The sequence below is a fragment of the Zalophus californianus genome, chromosome 3 (assembly GCF_009762305.2).
Source record: "Zalophus californianus isolate mZalCal1 chromosome 3, mZalCal1.pri.v2, whole genome shotgun sequence".
Lineage (NCBI taxonomy): Eukaryota > Metazoa > Chordata > Mammalia > Carnivora > Otariidae > Zalophus > Zalophus californianus.
In genome coordinates this window covers 53998091-54021249 of record NC_045597.1, presented here as the reverse complement: position 1 = coordinate 54021249, position 23159 = coordinate 53998091, and the positions used below count along the sequence as shown (strand labels likewise).

The following is a 23159-nucleotide window of genomic DNA, read 5'->3' as shown; positions in this document are numbered from 1 at the left end:
ACGACTGAGCCACCCAGGCGCCCAAATAAATAAAATCTTAAAATATATATATATATATATTCACACAAAAACTCATACACAAATGTTCATAGCAATATCATTCCTAATAGCTGAAAATATAGACAACCCAAACAGCTAATGAATGGATAAACAAAATGTGGCATATGCACACAACAGAATATTATTCAGCCAAAAAAGGGAATGAGATACAGATAAATGCTACAATGTGGATGAACCTTGTAAACAGATTGCCAAGGGAAAGAAGTCAGACACAAAAGACCACATATTACCTAATTCCATTTATGTGGAATGTTCAGACTAGGCAACTTCATGGAGACAGGAAGTAGACTAGTGGTTACCAGGGACTTGGGGGAATGGGGAGTAAGTGCTAATGGTACAGGTTTCCTTTTCAGGTGACGAAAATATTCTGAAATTAGACAGCGATGATAGGTGCACAATCTTGTAAATATATCCAAAACCATTGAACTATACACTTGAAAAGGGTGAAATATATGGTATGGAATTATATCTCAGTATAAAAATAAAACTGTGCCCTGTGATTTTATAAACTTACTTACTAGCTATAATTATTGTTTAGTAGATTTCATAGGATTTTTAAATATAATATATGCACATAGATACAGTTCTGTTTCTTTCCAATGTTTATCCTCTATTCCTTTTTCTTACTTTATTGTAGTGGTTCAAATCTCCTTGGACAAAGTGGTAAGATTGGGCATCCTTGCCTTGCTCCTGATTTCCTGAGCACCCTTTTATTGTATTAAAAATTGAATAAGATTTTAGCTGTAGGATTTTCAGAGATGCTTTATATCAGATTGGAAAAGTTCTTTTCCATTCCTAGTTGGTTAGTGTTTTAACATAAATGGATGTTTAATTTTTTCAAAAGTTTTTTCTTTATCCATTAAGTGCCTCATACAGTTTTTATTCTTGAATATTTCACTTTATCTTGTACCCAATATCAATGAAATAGACCCTGGGATAGACAATGAAGTAAAGGATCCCACAGGAGATTTTCAGGGCTCTGGCTGCATGTGGCAATCCACATTCCTTTGGCTAGAACTAGTTACGTTTACATCTAAATGCAAGGGTTAGTGGGGATTGTAGTCTTCCTGTGTGCCTATAAGAAACATGAAATGATTTGGTGAAAATAGAACAATTACAGTGATGATGATAAAAAAAATAATGCTGTTATATTTCTGTAGCACTATATACTATCTAATTCAAAAGTCCTTTTCATTTTCTATGCCTTGTATTAGAATTCAGCATGTATCTGTCAGTATTCATGTTGGATAGGCTGTTGCCCTGATCTTTTATTCTTTATTCTTCATACATTCCTGGCCTTTTCATCCAGTCCCAAGGTTTTCCATCTTCCTTTTTGGGCTTAAGACCCTGAAATTAACTTCTACAGCTTAGACAACCCTCTTGAAATCCGAACCTCATTCCAGGAAGCCTTTGAAGCAAGGCCACATGGATATGCCACTTAAAAGGCCCCAGACGTAGTTATTTCCTTCCCAAACCCTTTCTTCCCAGTGTCTTTTCTAACTCAGATAAAAGCACACTGTGTACCCCATTATTTATTTATTTTTTTTGTACCCCATTATTTAATCCACATTCATCTCTGACTTCTCTCTCTCACTTTCCACATCTAATCACTTCTATGCTTTAATCTTCTAAAATCTCTCTCACATTGATTGCTTCTTCTTTATTCCCATAGCTATGGCAGGTCCTTACCCTCCCGTGTGAAGAATCACAGCATCCTTGCCTCACGGTTCAGCCCTCTTTGAGCCATCTCTCACTCATCTCAGGATAGTGTTTCTAAAACTACAAATATAATTATGGTACTTTTATACATAAAATAACCTAATGACCTTCTCTTACAATGTTTATTTTCATGCCTTTTCTTCTTATTTTAAAGTAGTGGAAATCTGTTTTCAAAAGAAGGTTCACATGAGAGACTATGGACTCTGAGAAATAAACTGAGCATTCTAGAGGGGTGGGGGATGGGGGGATGGGTTAGCCCGGTGACAGGTATTAAGGAGGGCACGTACTGCATGGAGCACTGGGTGTTACACGCAAACAATGAATCACGGAACACTACATCAAAAACTAATGATGTAATGTATGGTGATTAACATAACAAATTAAAAAAATAAAAAAGAAGGTTCAAATCCTGGAGTTGAACAACAGTAAATGGATGGTGAGAGCCAGGTTTCTCCCTGCCAGGGCATTTGCAGATAAGTAAGGAGGGAAGGCTGGAATGAACCCCTTAGTGCTGGATTAGGGTTGGACATGTCAAATATGAACTCACATGTAGCTAATATATATACAGATGGACAAGTATAGGAACAATTGTGGTTGTGTGTGTATACCTGGGCTTGAATATCTACATACGTTCTCTAGCTCTTCCTGCTGACAGGGCCTGGGAGCTGTGCTACCCCAGTAGCAGCTAGCACACCAGTGCCCAAATACTTGTTTCTAAACATCATGCTCCAGTAAAAGGAACTAAGAATATTTGGAGAAAGTGCCTGGTTCTAGGGCTGAGGCAGTAAAAATAGAATATAAACCTGGAACAATTGGTATTCCCTAAAGCAATAAAGCACTCAAAAAACAGAAGAATGGGGGCATGTCAAAGGGATATAAGAGCCGACCTACAAAAGTTCCCAATGGCCAAGGCTTGAACAATTTGAGGAACAAAATAGATAAAATGGTATTGGATTACAGTTGAAAGTAGAAAATGAAAATATAGGAGTTCATCCTAATATAAATGAATGATTGAACAAATTAATAACTGGAATGGAAGGGACAAATCTTCCTTATAAAATAACTCCACCTAACATGGGCAGATATGGCTCCCTCCAGGAAGTAAAGTTTACTCTCATCCTTCAGTGGGAGCTGAACTTAGTGACTGACTCCCAATAAGAGAATTTGTGAAGAAGAGAAACGGTAACTTTCCAGAGGAGAATCCTGGTAAACACAAGTCATCAAGGTTAGCATCACAAGTGTAAGTCTTGTTGATACCATACGCCTCCTGCTATGACATGATGGAAAATATACCTTATTTCTGCGGTATTCCTCCCCAAACCCGTAACCCTAGTCTGGTCGTGTGGAAAGCAGTAGACAAACCCAAAGTGAGGGACTTCCTCTAAAATAACTGGCTAACATTTCTTAAGACTGTCAAGGTCACGAGTAACAAGGAAAAACTGAGAAACTGTTACACATCAAAAGGGATAAAGAGACATGATGATGAAACGCGCTGTGGTGTCTTGGCCTGGGTCAGCTAGAGCAGAGAAAGGACGTTAGTGGACAAACTGGTGGGATAGGAATGAAGGCTGGGGTTTAGCTAATAGCAGTGTACCGGTGTTGGTGTCTTGGTTAGGACAAATGTGCCACAGTAATATAAAAGATTAATATTAGGGGAAACTAGATGAGGCATTTACGGGAACTCTCTCTACCATCTTGGCAACTTTTCTGTAAATCTAAAACTAGTTCAAATTTTCAAAGTTATTTGAAAAATTAAGAAGGCCCAATATAAAACAGATACTAGCAAAGCTGCTGTGCTTCAAGGAGAGTTGCGGGACCCAGAGTCCTGACTCCCTGGCCTCCCCTTCCCTCCACGCCCTCCCTCCCTAGCGCTCTAGGGTTGTCTGGCCCGCCCGTGATTTGCAAACAACTGCCTCTAGAATTAAACCCAAATTCCCTGACACGCCTTCTGGTGCCCTTTGTATTCTCACTCTTGCCTTCCTCTCCTCCTCATCATCTGTTGATCTCCTGCCTCCTGTATTTATTTCCGTCATATATTCTGAAGGCAATTTCTTTCCTTCAAGTAGACCACGACCTTTGTGTTGATTTTGCCCATGCTGTTCTTTCAGCTTAGAAGATTTTTCTCAAGTTTGTTCAGCCTCAAAACTTCTCCATTTTATGCCTTCCATAACATCTGAGAATTCAGCTCAAGAGTCTTCTCCTCTCCAAAGCCTCTAAGGGGAGTGAGGTGCTCTGGAAGTATTTCCACAATAACATGTCGTCCCTCTTCACTGTCTGTTTCTGTGCAGCCTTCCTCCAGTGGCTGACAAGCCCCCCAAGGAGAAGTCATTCATCTCTTTGTGCCAAATATCAAGAAGTGCCTAGGACAAAGTAGGTATTCAGTACATGTCACATAAATGGATAAATGGATGGATGGATGAATGGACAGTAGCAAGGTTACTAAAACTAAGTTGTTTCCTTTTTTTGTGGCCTTTATCTTTATTTGAATCTAGCTGTTATAAAGGTACATACTCAACATTTTAGTAGGCAAGTTGATTGCAGTTTTCTAGCATGAAAAGAAAAGCATTGGGGCTTGAAGAGTAAGTACTGGCTTAATTCCACCAGGATATTTATAAAACATATTGAAGGGGTTTGGATTTTGCTCCTTTAAATAACAAAAAGTCTACATGGTGTGTACTTTACAGTAAATTAAATGGGTGCTGTAATGTCGCCTTTTCAGTCTGCTGGTGTTTGGAGGAGTTGTTGGTAAAGATGGCTGCATGCATTCATCTTCATTAGCCGTTTTAAAGTGATGTTTTTTGATGCAAGTGGGCCAACTCTTCTCAGGCACTTTAATTTGCCAATTATTGTACCCACGGATAGGAACAGATAGTGATTAGTTTCACATTTTGCTCACTGGGCAGCTTAATGTTCTTGTCACCTTACATTGAGTTTTAAATGTGCAAAGTGCAAAGAGTGTAGAATGCTGTTCTCCGACTTGGGGGTGGGAGGGTGGTCATGCCTAGTTACTTGCATTGCTTCTGGATGCAGAAATTAAAGGGCCTTATTGATTAATAAAAGAACAAGATAATATGGCAGAATTCGATCAAGGGAGGGTGTGCATGTGCATGTGTGTATATAAAGGCTTAGGTATATCTTTTTATTTTCTTTCACAAAAGCACTGTATACTAGCTTACAGAATCTGAGTGCTAGTTGATGGCTTAGATTACAACCATTTAAGGAAAGAGAGAAGAATGGTAGGCTTATTTACGAAATAGCATTGAACCTTAATAATTTCCTTCTTTGGATATTCTCAGGCAACACAGGTGACCCAAAACACACAATGAGATGCATCATTTTTAACGTAATGAATATTCATTGCCTTATACTTTGGACAGTTTTACTCCAGCTGTCCCTCACTACTGCCTTCTTTTAAAAATTGCCTAGAAAGGTAGAAAAGTTCCCTTTGGAAAAACCCAAAACCACCCTGGCAGTTTTGTTTGCTGTTCTTTTGCTTAATTGTCTGGGAGTAAATTTGACTTGTTTATGGGAACTAAACCTAGTGCCACTATTAGCAGAAAAGATTATTTAACAGTATAAGAAGGCATGGGAAAATGTGAGGCACGTAGCGTCCCAGACATAAACTTTATTCGCTACCCTCTTGAAGAATTTGTTTGCATATAATGTTGTTCACACTACTGATAACAGAAAATGTATTTAATAACTACTCAGAATTAATATGCTGTAGTATGCATGGCTGCCTAATTTAATTTATCTCTGATTAAGCCTATTATGTTTGAGATCACTTTACAGAAGAGATTTTTTTGTGTGTGCCAGCTGTAAGCTTATTTGAATTGTAATATAAGTTAATAATGTGTGAAATAACCAGTGGTGCCTACTTCTAAATGTTAATTTTGCCAACTGACTTCCTGAGATGATGCATACCCAGATCATTCATTGACATTTACTTAATATTTCTCATGAAGACCAGATATTGGAATAAATAGGAAATTTAACTATTTTAGGAGGCAAAGGCAAATGGAACAGTAGTGCTTTAATCCTGAAATCCAGAGAAAAGGCCATTGCATTATAAAAGTAATTGAAAATCAATGATTGATAATCATATAACATGACAACTAATGCGTAACTTTGGCATGAGTTCTATTGTAACTGTATTCCTTCAACGTTAAATAATCATTTGATTGGCTAGGGTGGGAACCTCAAGAGTTTGGCAGTGACTGCTGGAGCATTTGCCTTTATGTCTGGGCAGTTAGGTCTCTTCAGTAGGCCTAGCACAAGAGAGGGAAGGGACTTCCACTACTGCTGTTTGGTGGCTTGTTCCCCAAGCTTGTCTTTATGCCTGTCCCGAACCAGCTATTTCATCCACCAGTCCAGTTCTCATTTTCAGTGTCATGGGTGGTCATCACCAAAAAAATAATTGGGTAATTATGACCCCCTTGCTCAATAGTTGGTCTTATACTGAGCTACGTGCCTCCCTAGATATGGTTTGCATTGTGTAGAATGTGTATATATTTTCATTAGTTTATTTTACTTTTATTATATTTATATCTGCTTCTTACCTACCCCAAAAGTGTTTTTCTCCCTACTGGGGATGCCTTTCCTGGTTCTAACTGGAATTCCACTCAGTCCTCAAGGCCTTGTTTAAACCCTACCTACCACTGCCCCGTGCAGATTTCCCAACTGTCTCTGGCCACAGCCATTTCCTCTTTGATCTCCTCTTGAGGTCGTTGGCTCCATCATTTAGTCACCTTTCATGTGTCACACGGTGAGCTCCCTGAAGGCAGAGAACTTGAGTTTTAAACCTTTGTGGCCCCACAGTGCCCAATACAGGATCTTGTGCACACACACAAAAAAAGTCAATAGATGGTGGTGATTGATAGAATGAAAATATGACAAGACAGAAACATCTATATCATGATCCTTAGGTGAATAAATGTAAAGTCAGTTTGTGGGTTCTCATTTGTTTGAACTGTGAAATGGAAACTTGCATGTAATATTTAAAAAGTCAGAGCCCATAAAGTAGATTTTTCCTTGCTCTGAGTGGCTCTTATTAGACCTATAGTAGGAATCTCAGAATGTATGCAAAGTAGTGTTTTTTAGCCCACGGTAACCTTAGAATCAGCTGGGGAATTTCAAATATATATTCTGATGATTGGGACTCACCTTCAGACCAAGTCAGGGAATAATATCATTTTAAAAAGCTTAACCAGATTATTCTAGAAAGAAGCCAGAATTGAGAACCACTGGTGTAAAGGAAACTTAAAGGTCATTAAATTCATTCATCCATCTGGTGTCTGACTGCTTACTACAGCTGTTTGGCAATGAAAGAAGAGAACTTCTAATAGGGGGATTAAAATTGCAACTTTCTGATGCAGGCATCCAGTTCTCGCTCAGATTACCAACCAAGGTTACCCACTGTTATGGTCTGCCAGAGACTGTCCTAGTTTTAGCCTGGAGAGCCCTCACAGTGGGAAACCCATCAGTCCCAGACAAACCAGGATGATTGGCCACCTAACTACCAACACACTCATTCTCTGGATTCTACAATGTTTTGTTTTTTGTTTTTTGGGTTTTTTTTTTTGATAAATTTCCTTTTGAGAAGGAGGAAAAGTATGCTTTTGAGGCAGAGTATTTAATGAAAAGATAGAAATAATTAGAACACTTTAAAACGTTATTAGCAGCCTTGAGGAGAAACAGACATATCAGGAGAAAAAAGGGAAAACATAGCAACAGGTTATGTTGGAATTCCTGTAATTAAGATGAAGGAGGGGGGTTTATTTCATGTAATTAATTAAAACATCAAAATATTCATTCACTTTTATCTCTGCTATGTAGATAAATTAAGAATGATTTTATAATGTAAGAAGGCATTAAATGAAAATCTCAAATTTGTAAATAGAATCAATAAATTTGTAAATAGAATCAACTTAGCTATCCTTGAGGATAGTTATTTTTACAAGTAAGAAAACAAAGACTTATTGAAGGCTACATGGAAAGTTACTGACAGAGCATCTGGCTCCCGTATACTTTTTTGATAGGTTCTTTGGCCTCTTTCCTGCTATATATCCTTGTATTCCCAGCAACATATAACACAGCCCTTTCCTTTCAGATAAAAGTAATGTTGGTAGGTTGAGAGAAGAAGTGAAAGTGTTGCTTTTGTTTTGGGTTTTTTTTTTTAAGTTTTTATTTATCTGACAGAGAGAAACACAGGGAGAGATGGAACACAAGCAGGGGGAGTGGGAGAGGGAGAAGCAGGCTTCCCGCGGAGCAGGGAGCCCGATGCGGGGCTCGATCCCGGGACCCTGGGACCATGACCCGAGCCAAAGGCAGACCCCTAACGACTGAGCCACCCAGATGTCCCGTGAAAGTGTTTTAGTAACAGATCATTTCAACAGTTTAATTTGTAATTGTAGCATTAAGAATTATGCCCATGAAATGCCCATTTGAGTCTTCTGGTATCACGAGGTGGTCCTGCCTAAAGATTCATTTATCCCACAGTCATTTTCCATCCAGGTCCTGTTGATCATGAGCAACCAGTCCGATCACTACCCTGTTGATTCATTTCATTCACTGATTGCCACAATTGCCAGATGTGTCCCAGTAATCTGACTATCTTCATCACCAAATCAAATCCACTGAATTGGCAGTGGTTCAGTCAGTGCACTGGTGATCAGAGCTATTGATGGTTCCATGCAGATGAGATGTTAACCTGTACTTAGAAATTTCCTTGAAATCATGATAGACTTTCTCCCATAAAAGTTGTGTGCTGCTGTAGGAGAAATCATAAATAAATAAAACCTCTGACACATTATGTTTTCCTTGTCCAGAACATTTAGCTGAGGTCATAAAACTCAGAGAAACATTATAGAATGGGAAGCTGCAGGTCAACTCATTGTCCTTTCCAAAATATGTTAATAAGTAGTACCTGAAAAAAAAAAAAAGTGGTGATGATCTGTGGGCAAATAAGTTTGTAATACACCAGGTATAACAAAACCAAACTAGTCCTTGAATGAGGGAGATGAACACATATTTCAAAATTACCTAACCTTAGAACTCTTTATCAATATCTCAAGGAACTTCATCCAGCCTCCCAATTTTGCTGTTAAATAAACAGTGTCCCCAAAAGGTTAAGGTCCAGAGTCAAATATTTCCTTTAATTTTTTTTCAGGCTCCCTCTTTTCCCCCCACTTTTATATTGCTTTCCCTAATTGCCTATAAGAACTTATCCCCATCTCTCCTCAGTAACTCACAAGTTGCTTCCAGTGGACAAGCTTACCAGTGATGTGATTCCTAAGAACAGAACTGAAAACTATTTACTTAGAAAAGATGTACTTCTAGAGAGTTAAAGGTGTCTTCTTATGTTCTGATTTTAATAGCTTTTATTTATTGGGCACCTAGAATATGTCAGGCTCTTTATATGCATTATGTGATTTAATCCTCATAAAAACCTGCAAAATAGATAATATTATGTCTGTTTTCCTACTGGGGAGATTGTGAGCTTTCTGAAGATCATACACTCAGTAAGTGGAAGAGTTAGGATTTAAAACAAGGTCAGTCTGACTACAAAGTCTTTCATCTTATCAAACTCTAAGATATGATCACAGCTGCATTAGAGACATTGTTGTTGACAACATACTTACTTTTTAAAAAAATTATTGGCCCATAATTGAGTTATGGCATAGTATAGAGAGAATTGCATAATTTCAGGTAGACAGATTTGTAAGAAATGTACTAAGGAAAAATAAAAATATATTAAAAGGATAACCAGTAAGCAGACTTAAATTTATTTAGGGAATGAGGTAAAGGAATATATACAATATACATTAGTGCATACATATATGCATGCATTCTGAAACCAAAAATAGATACTTTTCAGGGCAGTAAAAGGACAAGAACATAAATGGAAGATAATCTGGGCATGTAGTTGTGAAAATTTCTTATCTGGATTGTTTTTGCTGGATAATGGTGTTTTTTATATGAATTTTGGGTACATGTTGAATGAATGAATGAATGGAGTTTCACAGTAAACATTTAGTGATTTCATTACTTGAATGCCTTCCAAGTGAGTCATCATTGTTTAGAGTTATTTTAAAGTCAGATGACTTTCTGCAGTCTCTTCTCTTATTTAATAAAATTACAGCTTTTCTTAAGATAGTTATTTGGGCCAGTCATCTCACTATTTTTTAAAATTCTTTTCTTGATGTCTGTTTCTTTATTTCCTTCCTCACTCTGTCCCTCCATCTCTCCTTCCCCCCTTCCCTTCCTCCCTCCCTTCTTTCCTTCCTTCCTGTGTACTAAGAAATTGTTGTGGCATGTGCCTCAAGTTGATTATTGGTCCAAACTTCTGGAGCCAAGATAATAATGAGACACTATAAAGATAAATTCTTAGAGGAGTTCAACTCACTTTGCATGATGCTCCCTTGAAAATAATGGAGAGTTAAAATGATTTGGGCAACATCCTCCCTGAAAGCAATTTTCAGGTAGTTAGTAGTTGATTTTGGATCAACTAAAATTCTCTGGATAAACAAACTAGACCAGAGTAGAATACATAATAAGTACATAAAACCCGGGAAAAATTTATAAGACTGGAAACCTATGTTCATGGTGAGGAGACAATTATTAAAAAATAATATAAGAAAAATTTTCAAAATGGAACAACAGTAGGAATATCCAGATTTGAAGGGTCCAGAACAATGGATAAGAAAAGATCCTCATTGAGATTCTTTAGTTTGAGGCTTCAGAACACCAGGGATTACAAAGAAGATTCCAAAACCTTCCAGAGAAATAAAACAGGTCATATATAAAAGATCAGGAATGCCAATGATATCAGACTCCTCAAGCACCACACTGGAAGCTAGAAGACAGTCCGGCCCTCAGAATGCTGAGGGGGATGACTTTTTACTTAGATTTTTTTTTTTTTTTAAAGATTTTATTTATTTATTTAACAGAGAGAGACACAGTGAGAGAGGGAACACAAGCAGGGGGAGTGGGAGAGGGAGAAGCAGGCTTCCCGCCGAGCAGGGAGCCCAATGTGGGGCTCGATCCCAGGACCTTGGGATCCTGACCTGAGCCGAAGGCAGACGCTTAACGACTGAGCCACCCAGGCGCCCCTTTTACTTAGGATTTAATGACAAGCTTAACTAGCAAGCGTGAGAGTAGAATGAAGACGTTTTCAGATGCTCAAGGAAGGTCTCAACGAATTTACCTCCCATGTACCTTTTCTCAGGAAGCTACTAGAGAATGTGCTCTACAAAAATGAGGATGTAATCCAAGAAAGAGGAAGCCATGGGATCCAGGAAACGGGGGACCCAACACAGGCGAGAGGCGCAGGGATTTCGCAAGATGGTGTTAAAAAGAAGCCCCAGGACAACAGGTGGGCGCTGGCCTGGGAAACCGCTAGACCAGACAACTCAATGGGAGGCTCCTCCAGGGAAGAATAGATGTGACAGATTAACTGATGGCGTTGATCATCGGGAAAAAAAATGGTTTTAATAGGGTTTTTATAGTTTGTATGGAAAGTTCAGGAGCAGTTATTAATGGACCAAAAAAAAAGAAGAAAGGAAAAACTAAATATTGTACAAGATAGGAAGTGTTTTCTTACACTATGTGGCTTGATAGTAAATAATTACTGTGTAGTCATAACAATCTAAACACAGAATTTTGATTCAGCCCCAAATCGCTACTTTAACATACTAGAGAGATGTGGGCAGAAGCTTGTTAGGAGGTGGTGATGGTACAAGGATGCTAAATTTTTCTTTGCCTCCTAGTGAGACAGAAGATAATCTCTAAAAACAGTGACTTGAGAAATATCAGTATGTACTAATTATTTAAAAATATGGAACCAAATATCAGAATTGGAAGTGAAAAGTAGTTTTTTTCTCCTATAGCAGGGTTCACCCACCTTGTGGGGAGGGATGGATTAGTTACTGGTTAGTCTCTCTCCTCTGGACAAGCACATAGATTTACCAAACTGACAGTAACTAACTGGGTGGGGCAAAAGACTTACCTGTATAATGAGCTCACTCTGGCAAATAACTCTCCTTCATAATAAAGCAAACCAAAAAACATGTCCTCAGAGGAGCAGGAAAGAGGTGGTGGGGACAGGTGACAGAAGGGATGGTTGTTTTTAGTTATAGGCCTTATACTACCATAATAATACTATGTGCTTTTTTAAACTATAGGCATACATTATTTTGAGAAGTATGAAGTAGGTTTTAAAAATTACTGGAATTAGAAATAGAGGTTGTAAAACCAAAGTGTACAGCCCTCTCTTGCGCCCATACACCAAAAAAAAAAAAAAAAAAAGAGGAAGAAGCTGATGGTGCCTTTTTGGATCTCTTTCAGAACTAATTTATTTATCCCACATCTAATAACAAAGTAGGGGCCTTTGGACCCTCTGCTGGTCACACTCCAAGCAACATTGCCCGTCACCCACAAGCACACCCCACATTCGGTGTTTAAGCTCTACAGAGCCACTGCACACTCCCATGCAGCATCTGTACCCCCCCTTACCTGGGCCTTTGCTCACCTTCCGCTCACACGTATCTACACACACACCCACCCAGTCCCAGAGTCCCCTTGTTCCACTTTACCCGTTTTGTATCTTGGCTCAGATTCCTCTCTGAAGGGTCTTTGAGGGGCGCCAGATCAGAGCATTTTTAATCCTTGTTGTATTGCCTTTGGCAGCACTTGCCACAATCCTGGTGTGTTGTGTTTGGTTATGTTGTTTTGTTTTTTTCTTGTTCTGTCTTTGCTAAAAGGCTAGAAGGTGACAGGGGGAGGAGCCATATTGCACTGATATTTATTCCTCCTACAGAGCTTGGCAGATTGCTGACATAATCCAGGTACTGCCTCAGATAATAATTAAATGAATAAATTAATCTTTCATTAAATGTGGAATCTGTTCAGTCATACGGCGCAGAGTTAAACATCTGCATCCATATAAATAAATATTACTGGAAGGTATGGATTTTTTTTTTAAAGATTTTATTTATTTGAGAGAGAGAATGAAAGAACGAGAGAGAGCATGAGAGGGGGGAGGGTCAGAGGGAGAAGCAGACTCCCCACTGAGCAGGGAGCCCGATGTGGGACTCGATCCCAGGACTCCAGGATCATGACCTGAGCTGAAGGCAGACGCTCAACGACTGAGCCACCCAGGCGCCCTGGAAGGTACGGATTTTGTTTGTTTTTGTTTTAGGGAAGCTTATATGCTTTCTCCTAAAGGGGAAGATTGCCTTCAGAGCCCAGAGGGTTAACTGCTCCCTAAAATGTTTGCTTCTGCTTCCTTTGTGGGGGATGTAGAAAGCTTGTCACCTGGAGGGGCGAAGTTTTTCTTTGACTCTGCAAGGACTCCAGGTAGCCTGGCGTTGAGGAAAATTGCAAACAGGATGTCGCCTTGACACCCCCCCGCCACTAGAGGAGCTTCTAGACATCACCCTGTGCCTGGTGGACAGTAGCATAGGCTAAGATGAGGCAGGAAAGGGGAGAATACTCAGTGATAACATGAGCATGCAGGGCAAATGGCACACTGGGACTTACTTACATTCACAGCTTCTCACACCCAGCTGAATGAAGTCCCTTTCTGCTTCATCAGGTTCGATGCCACATTCCCCAATCTTTTTATGACCACTAACTGATCATCTTAACAAATTACACAATGGGATTAATCTAGAACATTCCTATATGCAAACAGTGGCATACTGTGGAGCCACTAAAGAGAATGAGGTAGACCTGTTCCGTTCTGATACGGTGAGAGCTTTAACACGTACCAGGGAAAAGTCAGCATGGAACAGAAGGATCTCCTTCGTGTCTTTACTGCGATATCACTGTTTCGGTGAGGTCGTCCTTAACCACTGCGTTGATAATCACAAGCATCCCCTCTCCCGCTTTTGCTCCATTAGCATTAGCCCTATTTGACATACCATATATTTATTTTACTTGCTTGTTTATGATCTGTATTCCCTACTGGAATGTAAGGTACATGAGGGATTCTGTGTGTTTTATTTACTGCTTCCCCCCCCCCCCCGCCCCGCAGTGCCTTAAAATTACTGTATGAATGAATTAGTATGAAAAAGTGAGTTATTTGCATAGAATCTTATTATTTGTCCAGAATCTCTAGAAGGTTACGCAAACCTAACAATAGTTCTCTCTGAGCTGTAGAACTAAGGGCATTTGGGAGGAAGAGTAACTTCTGTTGTATATATCTTACCATGTACATGCGTCACTTCTTAAAATAAAAACACTAGTTTCAGAGGGAGTCCCATTTGCAGAGTTTCTCGAATGGCTATAATAAAATATAAGTTATTTAGTCAGCACCATTTATTTCTGGTCCTGAGATGAACACCATTTAGAATTTCCCCTCTTTTCAAAAGTCAAGTTGTAAGTGCCCCATGATTCAAGTCCATGGACTTTATACTTCATGAAGCTTTTATCAGCCGAGACTTTTTATTTTCCATCAGAGTGGTACCATCTGTACTGATGTTGTAGTGGGATCAAAAAAAAAAAAAAGTTTTTAGGTCAGATACATTTATAACTTCTTACTTTTAGCTAAGTGACCCATCGCAGGTGACTTAATCACCCGGAGCCTCAGTTCTTTCCTATAACATTGGGATAATTTTTGCTATGAGCCAAGGGTGTTGTCCCAATGAAACAAGATAAAGTCTGAATATCCAGTGCCCAGCAGTATCTGGTGCACAGCAGGGTTCAGTAAATGTTAAGTCCTTCCCTTTTCCCTGCAGAAGGTGACCCAGAGCAGACTTATAGTGACATTCTTATCCCTGAGTTCTCAAAGTGTGGTCCCAGCAGCACCAGGGAGTTTATTGGAAATGCAAAGTCTCAAACCCCACCTGATCTAATGAATCAGCATGTAGTTTAACAGAATACCCTGGTGATTTCTCTGCACAGTGGAGTCTGAGAAACTTCGTTTTTATGCTTCTTATGGCAGTGTTTCCAACAGGGTTGTATTAATCTTGTTTTTTGTTGTCTGTATTTTATGATACTTGGACATCTTAGGGCCTCGCAGATCCTGGGGAAGGCACTGTCCTTGCAGGGTTAGCTAATTCAATTGGCCTAGGAACACCCTTTTGATGTCAAGCAATCCTGAGTCTATGCCCCCACCCGCCTCCTTTTATCAGGCTCTTGCAGTCCAGAATATTATCCCCCTGCCCTAAATCACCTCAGGGCCAGGGTACTGGACAGTTAGGAACCAACTGTATACCATAGAACCCACTGAAATTATGCAAACTAGCCAATCCTAAACCTCTTGCCTTGCCTTGCTTTGCCTTTCCTGCAGAAACCACAAACAAGTTAATTGCCATGTTCCCCCCTTATCCCCTCTGATTCCAGCTGACCCCAGTGCCTCCAGGCCATCTTGGCACTGCACGCCCCCCTCCTCTTGGGAACTGGACATAGCAGACTGTCTTTTCATTGGCAAGCATCTCCTAAAATGCTGGCCTCATCACACCTGAAGACAACCAAAATCCCGGGTACATTTTCAAACAAGGCTGCCCTTTTTTAAACATGTTTCTTAGTTTAGCACCGCTGGCCACCATTCCCCCCGCCCCCCGCCCCCTGCCTTGACCTTGCCAGTTGTAGTTTCATGTGAAGAGTGTGAGGGTACCCAGCAGAGCCAGATGTTCGGGGGTGTTGGGGGGGCGCTGACCAACAAACTGAAACATCAGAGGATGCTTCAGCCACGTCACAAGCCTGAACTTACTTTTAAATGGAGATGATCAAGGATAACCATGAACAAAGTTGTAAACCTGCTTCAGGTAGCATGACTACGTTGAATGCCCATAATACTCCTCAAGCATAGGCTCTGAACACTTCAGAAACCGCTATTACAAATGGTTAAGACCTCCAAGATAATGGAACCGTTTGAGTTGAAACACACACATTTATTTACAGAATGTCAGGAAAACAAATGAAAACCTGCCATCCACCTCCATTCATTTTTGCCGGTGGCTTCGTAATATGGTATGTGTGTTTTAGGTGGAAGTAACCCCTGCCTGGGAGCAGCTCTTCTGTTTCTTGAAGGTGGGCCACCTGCCTGCCCCCCTTTGCCTGTGCGTCTTGTCTCTCCTGTTTGGAAAAGAATCTTGATATATGGAAGTGAGCTAACTGAAGGTGAAGTGAATAAAAGGAAATATTAAAAGAACATCAGAGGTACTTTTCTCCCTCTGACTCAAAGAAAAAAGAAATGTAATGAGTATTTATTTCAGAAATAGCCCACATTTGTTAGATAAGATGATGAGAACAGAAGATAGCAATTGAATGATAACTTTTCCCTTATAAAAGTTTTTATTACAGTTTAATTAAGAAATTAGAATTTGATTAGCAGCATTTAATTAGAAATATTAGACAAGGAAATTTTTCCATTGTGTTAAGACTATCAGTTTTGTTTCCTTAAGACATAAGCCCTTCTCACCAGGCACACAGAAAGGTAACTGTGTGAGGTGATAGATTTGTTAACTAACTTTATTGTGGTCATCCCTCGCTATCTATCTCTCTATCTGTCTATCACCACTGTATGTACACGTTAAATTTATACAATTGTTTCTGCCAGTTCTACCTCAATAAAGCTGGGGGAAAAAATAAACCTATTGCTTATGACCAAAAAAGAAACTTTGGCTGCAGATAGCAGCAGTGTGCTCCCCATCACCGGCCCTATCACACTCAAGATTGCGGCCCGCACAGTGTCTAAAATTTGACTCCTGGCCTGTGTGACTGACAGCATCCCCTGAAACCACAGGCTTGTTTCTCAGTAGGTATTTTGTTTGATTGCTCCTTGACCCCTTTCCAAGAAGCCCAATTCGCCCAAGGGAATCTCACACAGGAAAAGAGTGTTTGCATCTGCTTAGGGAAATGTGCCTGAAATAATGACTTATTTAGAACGGAGAACAGAACGGAATGGAATGGATTGATAAGCCAGTTTGAGCAGGCAGAGAGCAGCCCAGGCCTCGTAGCTCTTATAAAAGGAGCTATGCAGCAAAGTAGCTTGCCCAGACCAGGTCTGGCAAGACCCATCTCCATTCCACAGATGTTGTCTCTGTAAACTCCGTACAAAATTCTTTCTCTTACAAAGGCCTCAGAGCGTGCGAGCTCATCTTCGGTGTCACAGACACTTCTAAGATGGTGCGGATTTCTCGATTTAGCCCTGCAGACCCCGGTGTAGAAATTGCTCTCCGAGGTATGTTCCCTGTTTTAAACGTGGTGGCGTCCCCGTGGGTGACCGCTGAGCACTTAGTGGCGCTGGAAGTTGAAGCACTTTCTGGGTGGTGGGGGGCGTCGGCCAGTGTGCTGGTGTGGGGCTTGCCGGGGAGAACTTGACTCAGCTTCTTTCTCACTGAACTTAAAATGAACCAGCCGTCAGAAGCAGGGGCTGACATCTCATCTAGCAGGATGAAGGATGAGGTGAGGCAAATAAAAAAACAAAACAGAAAGAAGGAGACAGAACATTGCCACTGTATGGCTCTTTTGTGCTGCTGTTTTCTATTTCTTTTGCTTTGTCTTTTTTCTTTTTTTTTTTTTTTTTGCCAAGAAAATACAGTTGATTTGTTGAGAACCGTAGCCTCAAGGATAGCAACTCCTTTGAAATGGGAAAGGTGACAACAAAAAGTTTCTTAAAATAAATTTAAAATCTGGAGGTTACTTTTTTTTCTGTCTTAATCTTTTTCTGCTATTCAGTTAAAAATGAAAACAAAAATGGAACCATGGACCACATTTAAGGGAGCAAGGTTAAACTTAAAGTCGCGTTTATGCACAGCGGTAATGGGAGTTTGCCTTTCTTTTTTAAATTTAAATCTATCTTTGCACAATTAGCAAATTATTAAATGACCTTTCCTTCAAAGTCTGCAAGCAATTGCTTGTTTCCACTAATAAGAGAACATGTTTTACAAGGTTCACGTTGATTAATTGACAAATGCTGATAAAATCAAAGCAGGGCTCAAATGCAGTACACCAGCTGCAGTATAAATTACTTCTGTTCAATAATGTTTCAAGTGGCTATGCATTTATGGCTTACCTTTCAATAAATATTACTGTCTTAATTGAAACATCCATTGTGGAAATTTATCTGTGAAGATGACTGTCAGGAACCACAGCTCGGACTAAATATTTCTATATCTCTATATGTTTTTTCTGCTCAATTAAAAGCATTGATTGCTATGAGTATTTTAAAAATGGGTGCTTTATAGTTTATGCGAAATGGGTGCTAACACATTCTAATATAGTTTGAAAATCTTGCACCCTTGAATGACCTAAGTATAATGTTCCCTACATTTCTGGATAGCTTCAACTATAACAAAAAATTAAGTGTCCTAAACCACTTAGCCTTACACCATTCACTAAGCGCGTTACATTCTTGGCCTTTTGCCATCCATCTGTTTTGACAACTGTGTTGGGCTCCATTAGAGGGCCCATAGCTGGCTGTTTCATGCTCATCCATGTGTCAGACATAAGAGATGCATGGCCAAACCCAGCTTCCTATTTTTGCTTATGAGTTAGTAGCTGTCCAGAAGGATGTCTTGCATCCCAGGACAAACCTGAAGGTGCAGAGGCTCCCGGCAGGAGGGGAATATACATTAGGTCACTGAGAGTTCCTATTCTTCCCTTGTTGTGGTTCATACCCATTTGGTAGAGTCACAGGCTCTAGTCCCTCAAGAATATTGTAGATTTAGGGGTCCAACCAATCTGATAGTTTTGTCTCAACGTGGTAAGTTGTCCTACCGCATCTAGATTCCTGGGAAATTAGACATCTTCCGGAAGTACCTTTGACATACTCTTTTCAACAAAGTCATTTTAATTCAACAAATATCTATCACCCTACTATGTACTAGGCACTGTGCTGGGCCCTGGGGATATCAATATGAATCAGATAGATTCTTTAACCAGAAGGAGCTGACAATATCCAATCATAGCTCCAAACATTTACAATTTGTTATTTAAAAGACACCCATACATAACTTGCCAAAATTTTTTTGAATCCCCATCATGTACCAGGCACCATTCTAGATGTTCAGTAAATATTCCAGATGTCTTCTTTCTTCAGTATTTATCAATGGTCACTGTGTTCTGGTGGCCCTCTAAGGCAAATCTCATTTGCCAGTTTTCTGTTTGAGCCTCCTGAGTCACTGGTTACCAGGTAATAGTTGTACTCAAGAATACCACAGCTCACCAGACCTGTACTGAGATCAGTGGAACTGAGCAGAAATCATCACTCTGAACTCAGTCAGAGGGCATGCTGCTCTCAGGATGAGCATGAAGATCATGGAGCAGGTATATGGAATGTGTGATGAGGGAGTTAAGGACAATTTGAGACACCCTGGAATCAAGTGAGTTTTGAAATATGGATCACGTGGAGGCAGATTCAGGGATGAGTAGAAGTCGCATTGGGCTAGTAAATCATACAATTCCAAGTGATTGACTGGAAGGTAAGGACGGAAGGCAGACTGGTGAGGGAGGTCACAGAGAAGCAACCAGTTTAGTAAGAAGAGATCAAAGCCGGTCAGCAGGCAGGTGAGTTTTTCCGGCTGTCAGCCTGGTCAGCATTGCAGAATTCCGAAAGATAAGCAGCTGCTGGGATGGGTTCAACAATCAGGAGAAGCAGGCTTAAGTATAATAAACAAGGAGAAAAATCTCTGCCGTTGCGAACTTGGTCACAAGAAGTGAAACGTGCTTCCGGTAATCTAGGTCACAATGCTGTGGGCAGGATGGGCAGCATGATGGAGAATTTCCGAGTTTGGGCTCATTATGTTCTCTCAGCCCAGACATCATGAAGACAGTGTGGCATGCAGGAGACGCTGTACAAGTATTCCATGGAATACTTGACCTGGCTTCCGAGAGGGAGGCAGGTCCCAAAATGCAGCGATTTTTGCACGGCAATATAAAAATTCAATTGCCCCTGCACTTAGTGAAGAAAAAGCAGCACAGGAGAGTCAAACACAGGAGGATGCATTGTCCCAGTATTTGTGTTCATTCCTTCCCGTGGTTTCTTTGCTGTGGGGTGGCCTTAAGTCGGAAGAGGGACAGAGTGGTAAGGAATGTGGGAAGTTCTAAGAGCATGTGGTTAGCTGTTAATGATCAGACCCATTTTCCTTGTGTGAGAGCATTTAGAAGGAAAGAAATGAAAAGGGAAAGGTGAGGGAATTGAAACCCTGCCAGACTCACAGGTTCTGTATGTGAAAATCTCAGCAAGATGCTAAAACGTGGCTGGGTTGCTTGGGGCACACCCAGAACCCCTTCTCACTGTCCATCAGCAAGGTGCTGCCTTCTGATCTCCAGCCACCTGAGGCTCTTTTATGTTCATGGCCATCGCTGCCAGTAAAAATGTTAGGAAAGATCATTCTCTGCAACCTTAATAAAAGTCTTATTGTGCTAGCGTGGTACATCACCCTTAAGAGTTGTAAAACCCAGCCTTTTCAAAAATCTCCTTTGTCACCAACTTGGGTCAGTGAGATATAAAGACCCCCCCCGGGGGGGGGAGGCATCCGTTCTGTCAACTGCCATTCTGCGCCCGCATGCCAGGGAGGGCCGAGAGCCGTTCCCCACTGTGTAATCCTGGACCAGTATTCCCCGTTTGGACACTAGGTGGGGCATTGTTATTATTACGGTGGCTCTTGAATGTGAGTATGTAAAACCCGGAAGGATGAAAACATCTCTTTAGAACATCATATTGTGCTACCGAATCAGAGAACACTTCAGGAAGAAACCGCCATGAAAAGTCTCTAAAATCCAAGCCCTGGCTTTGCGTTTTTTTACCTGAGAAAACTGTGACCGGCCCCAGTTCATGCAGTGAGTCAGCAGCAGACCCTCAAAACTGGGAGCCAGAATCCAAGCCTTGAGAGCCTAGAGCAGCCCTGCACCGTGCCCCATAGCCTGCACGCCCGGGGAGGAGGCATGGGGGCCCCATGGGCTCAGGGGCCAATCACGCACCTCTCAGAAGCCGCCTCCTTTCATATGGGGAATAATAAAAGAATAAAAGAAAACATCTCTGAGGCATCCTAAATGTGTCCTTCCTGCAACTTGACTCTACCTACAGATGGCCCAAAGAAACATAAACAATGTACACAATCCAGACACTCACTCTCTTTTTTTTAACCTCTCTCATGTGCACACACATACACTCACACATACATGTACCCCTTTGAAAATAATACCAATATGAATGGATGAACTTCATTTTATAAAATAGGGATAAGCAAAATATTACCTGTTATATTTAGGTTCTAGCTAACTGAATGTTCCTCTGGTTTGGCTAGCTTCTAGGCACTACGGAAGCCTATCAAAGTCCTGTCTCCCTCTTCATCTCTCAGCCACTAACCAGCCATCCTCCCTTGAGCCCTAGAATCCTCAGGGCCTAGAGCCGGTGCCTAGAACCCAGCTGAGGACAGGGACTTCCCAGACCTCCTTTCCCTCTCCAGGACTACCCGACCTTGTTTTCCCCCTCCCCCTTCCCTCTGTGGCAGAAGATGGGCATAGTACAAAACAGGAAGGCTGCAGCCCAGCCTTCACCTGCACTCAAGTACCAGAGTGACTCAGTCACTGAAAGGAAATTCTTGATTTCTCCTCACCCTCCTCCCTTCTGACCAATAAATAGGTCTTAGCACAGAGCAGAATTCTTACAGACCCCTTAGTGGATGACACTTTGCAGGCTTTTTTCTTGGCAGGGCCTCTTTCTTAAAGAGATTAACTTGCATTTTAAGCAGACCGAAAAGGCGTGATCATTGCAGTATGTTTTTTCTCATTTCAGCGCGAGCACTTGTCCTCACAGGCCTGTAGTGCTGGTTCCCAGTCTTATTTCAGTTCCGGAAGGATTCTCAGTTTCTCTGCTCCTACCAAGGGGCTCTCAGTTCTCTGCTCCTTATAATTACACGGCCTTACTAAACATCTAGGGTTCTTGGGAGAAGGGCAGGCTGGTGAGAAAGAAACCATCCAGTCTGTGATCTTATCTCATGTTAGGCTTTGCAAACTTAAATCTTTTTGAAGAAAAACACTGTAAAAAAAATTATTTACTTATTTGAGAGAGCACACGAACAGGGGGAGGGGCAGAGGGAGAAGCAGACTCCCCACTGAGTGGGGAGCCCGTTGCGGGGCTCAGTATGGGGCTCAATGTGGGGCTCGATCCCAACACCATGGGATCATGACCTGAACTGAAGGCAGATGTTTAACCGACTGAGCCACCGAGGCCTGCCTGAAGTAAAACACTCTTAAAAGTCTGATTTTTAAAACTTGGCATGCATGGGCTGAATTGTTTTTTCCAACGTGGAATGCTCCCGTCTGCCTGGTCTAATCTGACTCATCCTTTAAGACCCAGCTCAAATGTCATCTTCTCTGCTGAGCCTCTGCCCTCCCTACTCCCATGTCCCCTTCCTGAATCCTTGCTTTTTATTCTAAGCTGCCAGAGCATTTTCTTCACACCACTGGAATATAGTTCCATTCCTTTACCCCCAGTTATCCAGCTGTCTGTCCTGCCAGCCCAGCTGTGGGCTCTTGGAAGGCAGGACTGGTGGACTGTGGTGCCTGATTCATCTTGTGTCACCTGCAGAGAGCAGAGTGGATGATGTGCACTGGGAGTTCTATACATATGGATGGCGTTGGACCACATTATGTCAGCATCAGCTCTTTTAATATAAGAATTCTGAGGTTGAGGAAAATATATCCAGTCAAAGTGTAATGTAAAAACCATAGTCTTCTGAAATTTCCTGAAGTTCCCAAAGACGAGTTTTTTTATATTCTTATTTTTAAGAGGAAAGCGTTACATAAAACTAGGCATATGGCACCATGCTCTTGGGGATACTGGTCATTTATTTGCTCCCCACACCAGAATAGGGTAGGAATTTTTGTCACAGATTCACTCTGCTTTATATAGAAGATGTATACTGGAACAGTTATATGTAAATCTATTATCTATACATCAAATTATGTATAAAAAATGCACTAAGAGAATAGTTTAAAGAGATCATTTTTCTAAATGAACAGTATTTATGTAAAAAGGATAATTTCTGAATTTATCAGGGAATTTGTCTATTGCAGAGAAGTATTTCTCCTAGAATGTAAAGGCTCACCTGTGTTCCAGTCAAAACTCACACGGGATTAATTTCATGCTTTTCCATAGTCTATTTAAAACACTGGACTTACTTCTAAGAAGATTTTTAATTTATACAACAGATACTCTCGGCTAACTACAGTGCATAACTCTTCTCATTGTCATAAAATAGGTATGTATCATGTATTATTTCAGGTTCGGTTAATAAAAAATTACTTGCGTGGGCATTTGATGATTTCAACACAAATCTTACTGGAAGGAGTCAGTATGTTATACTTCTGATCTGCAGGAAGAATTGAGGACTGATGGCGAATGTTCATGCAGTTCCCAAAATATG

At 40.8% G+C, this 23159-nt stretch overlaps 1 protein-coding gene across 6 annotated transcripts in view; it reads left to right on the top strand.

Annotated features, from left to right (window-relative positions):
- The window catches only part of ENOX1 (ecto-NOX disulfide-thiol exchanger 1), a 555783-nt gene that overhangs the window by 288687 nt on the left and 243937 nt on the right, over positions 1-23159 (top strand). For 3 of the 6 annotated variants that reach the window (XM_027591384.2, XM_027591385.2, XM_035726909.1), the window contains exons 3-4: positions 4068-4149; positions 11006-11152. The exons of 1 other annotated variant lie outside the window; for it this stretch is intronic. In XM_027591384.2, the coding sequence (XP_027447185.1) occupies positions 11065-11152 (88 nt within the window). In that variant the 5' untranslated portion in view covers positions 4068-4149; positions 11006-11064. The remainder of the gene's footprint in view (positions 1-4067; positions 4150-11005; positions 11153-23159) is intronic. 2 more of the 6 variants (XM_027591386.2, XM_027591388.2) reach the window with 2 other exon arrangements.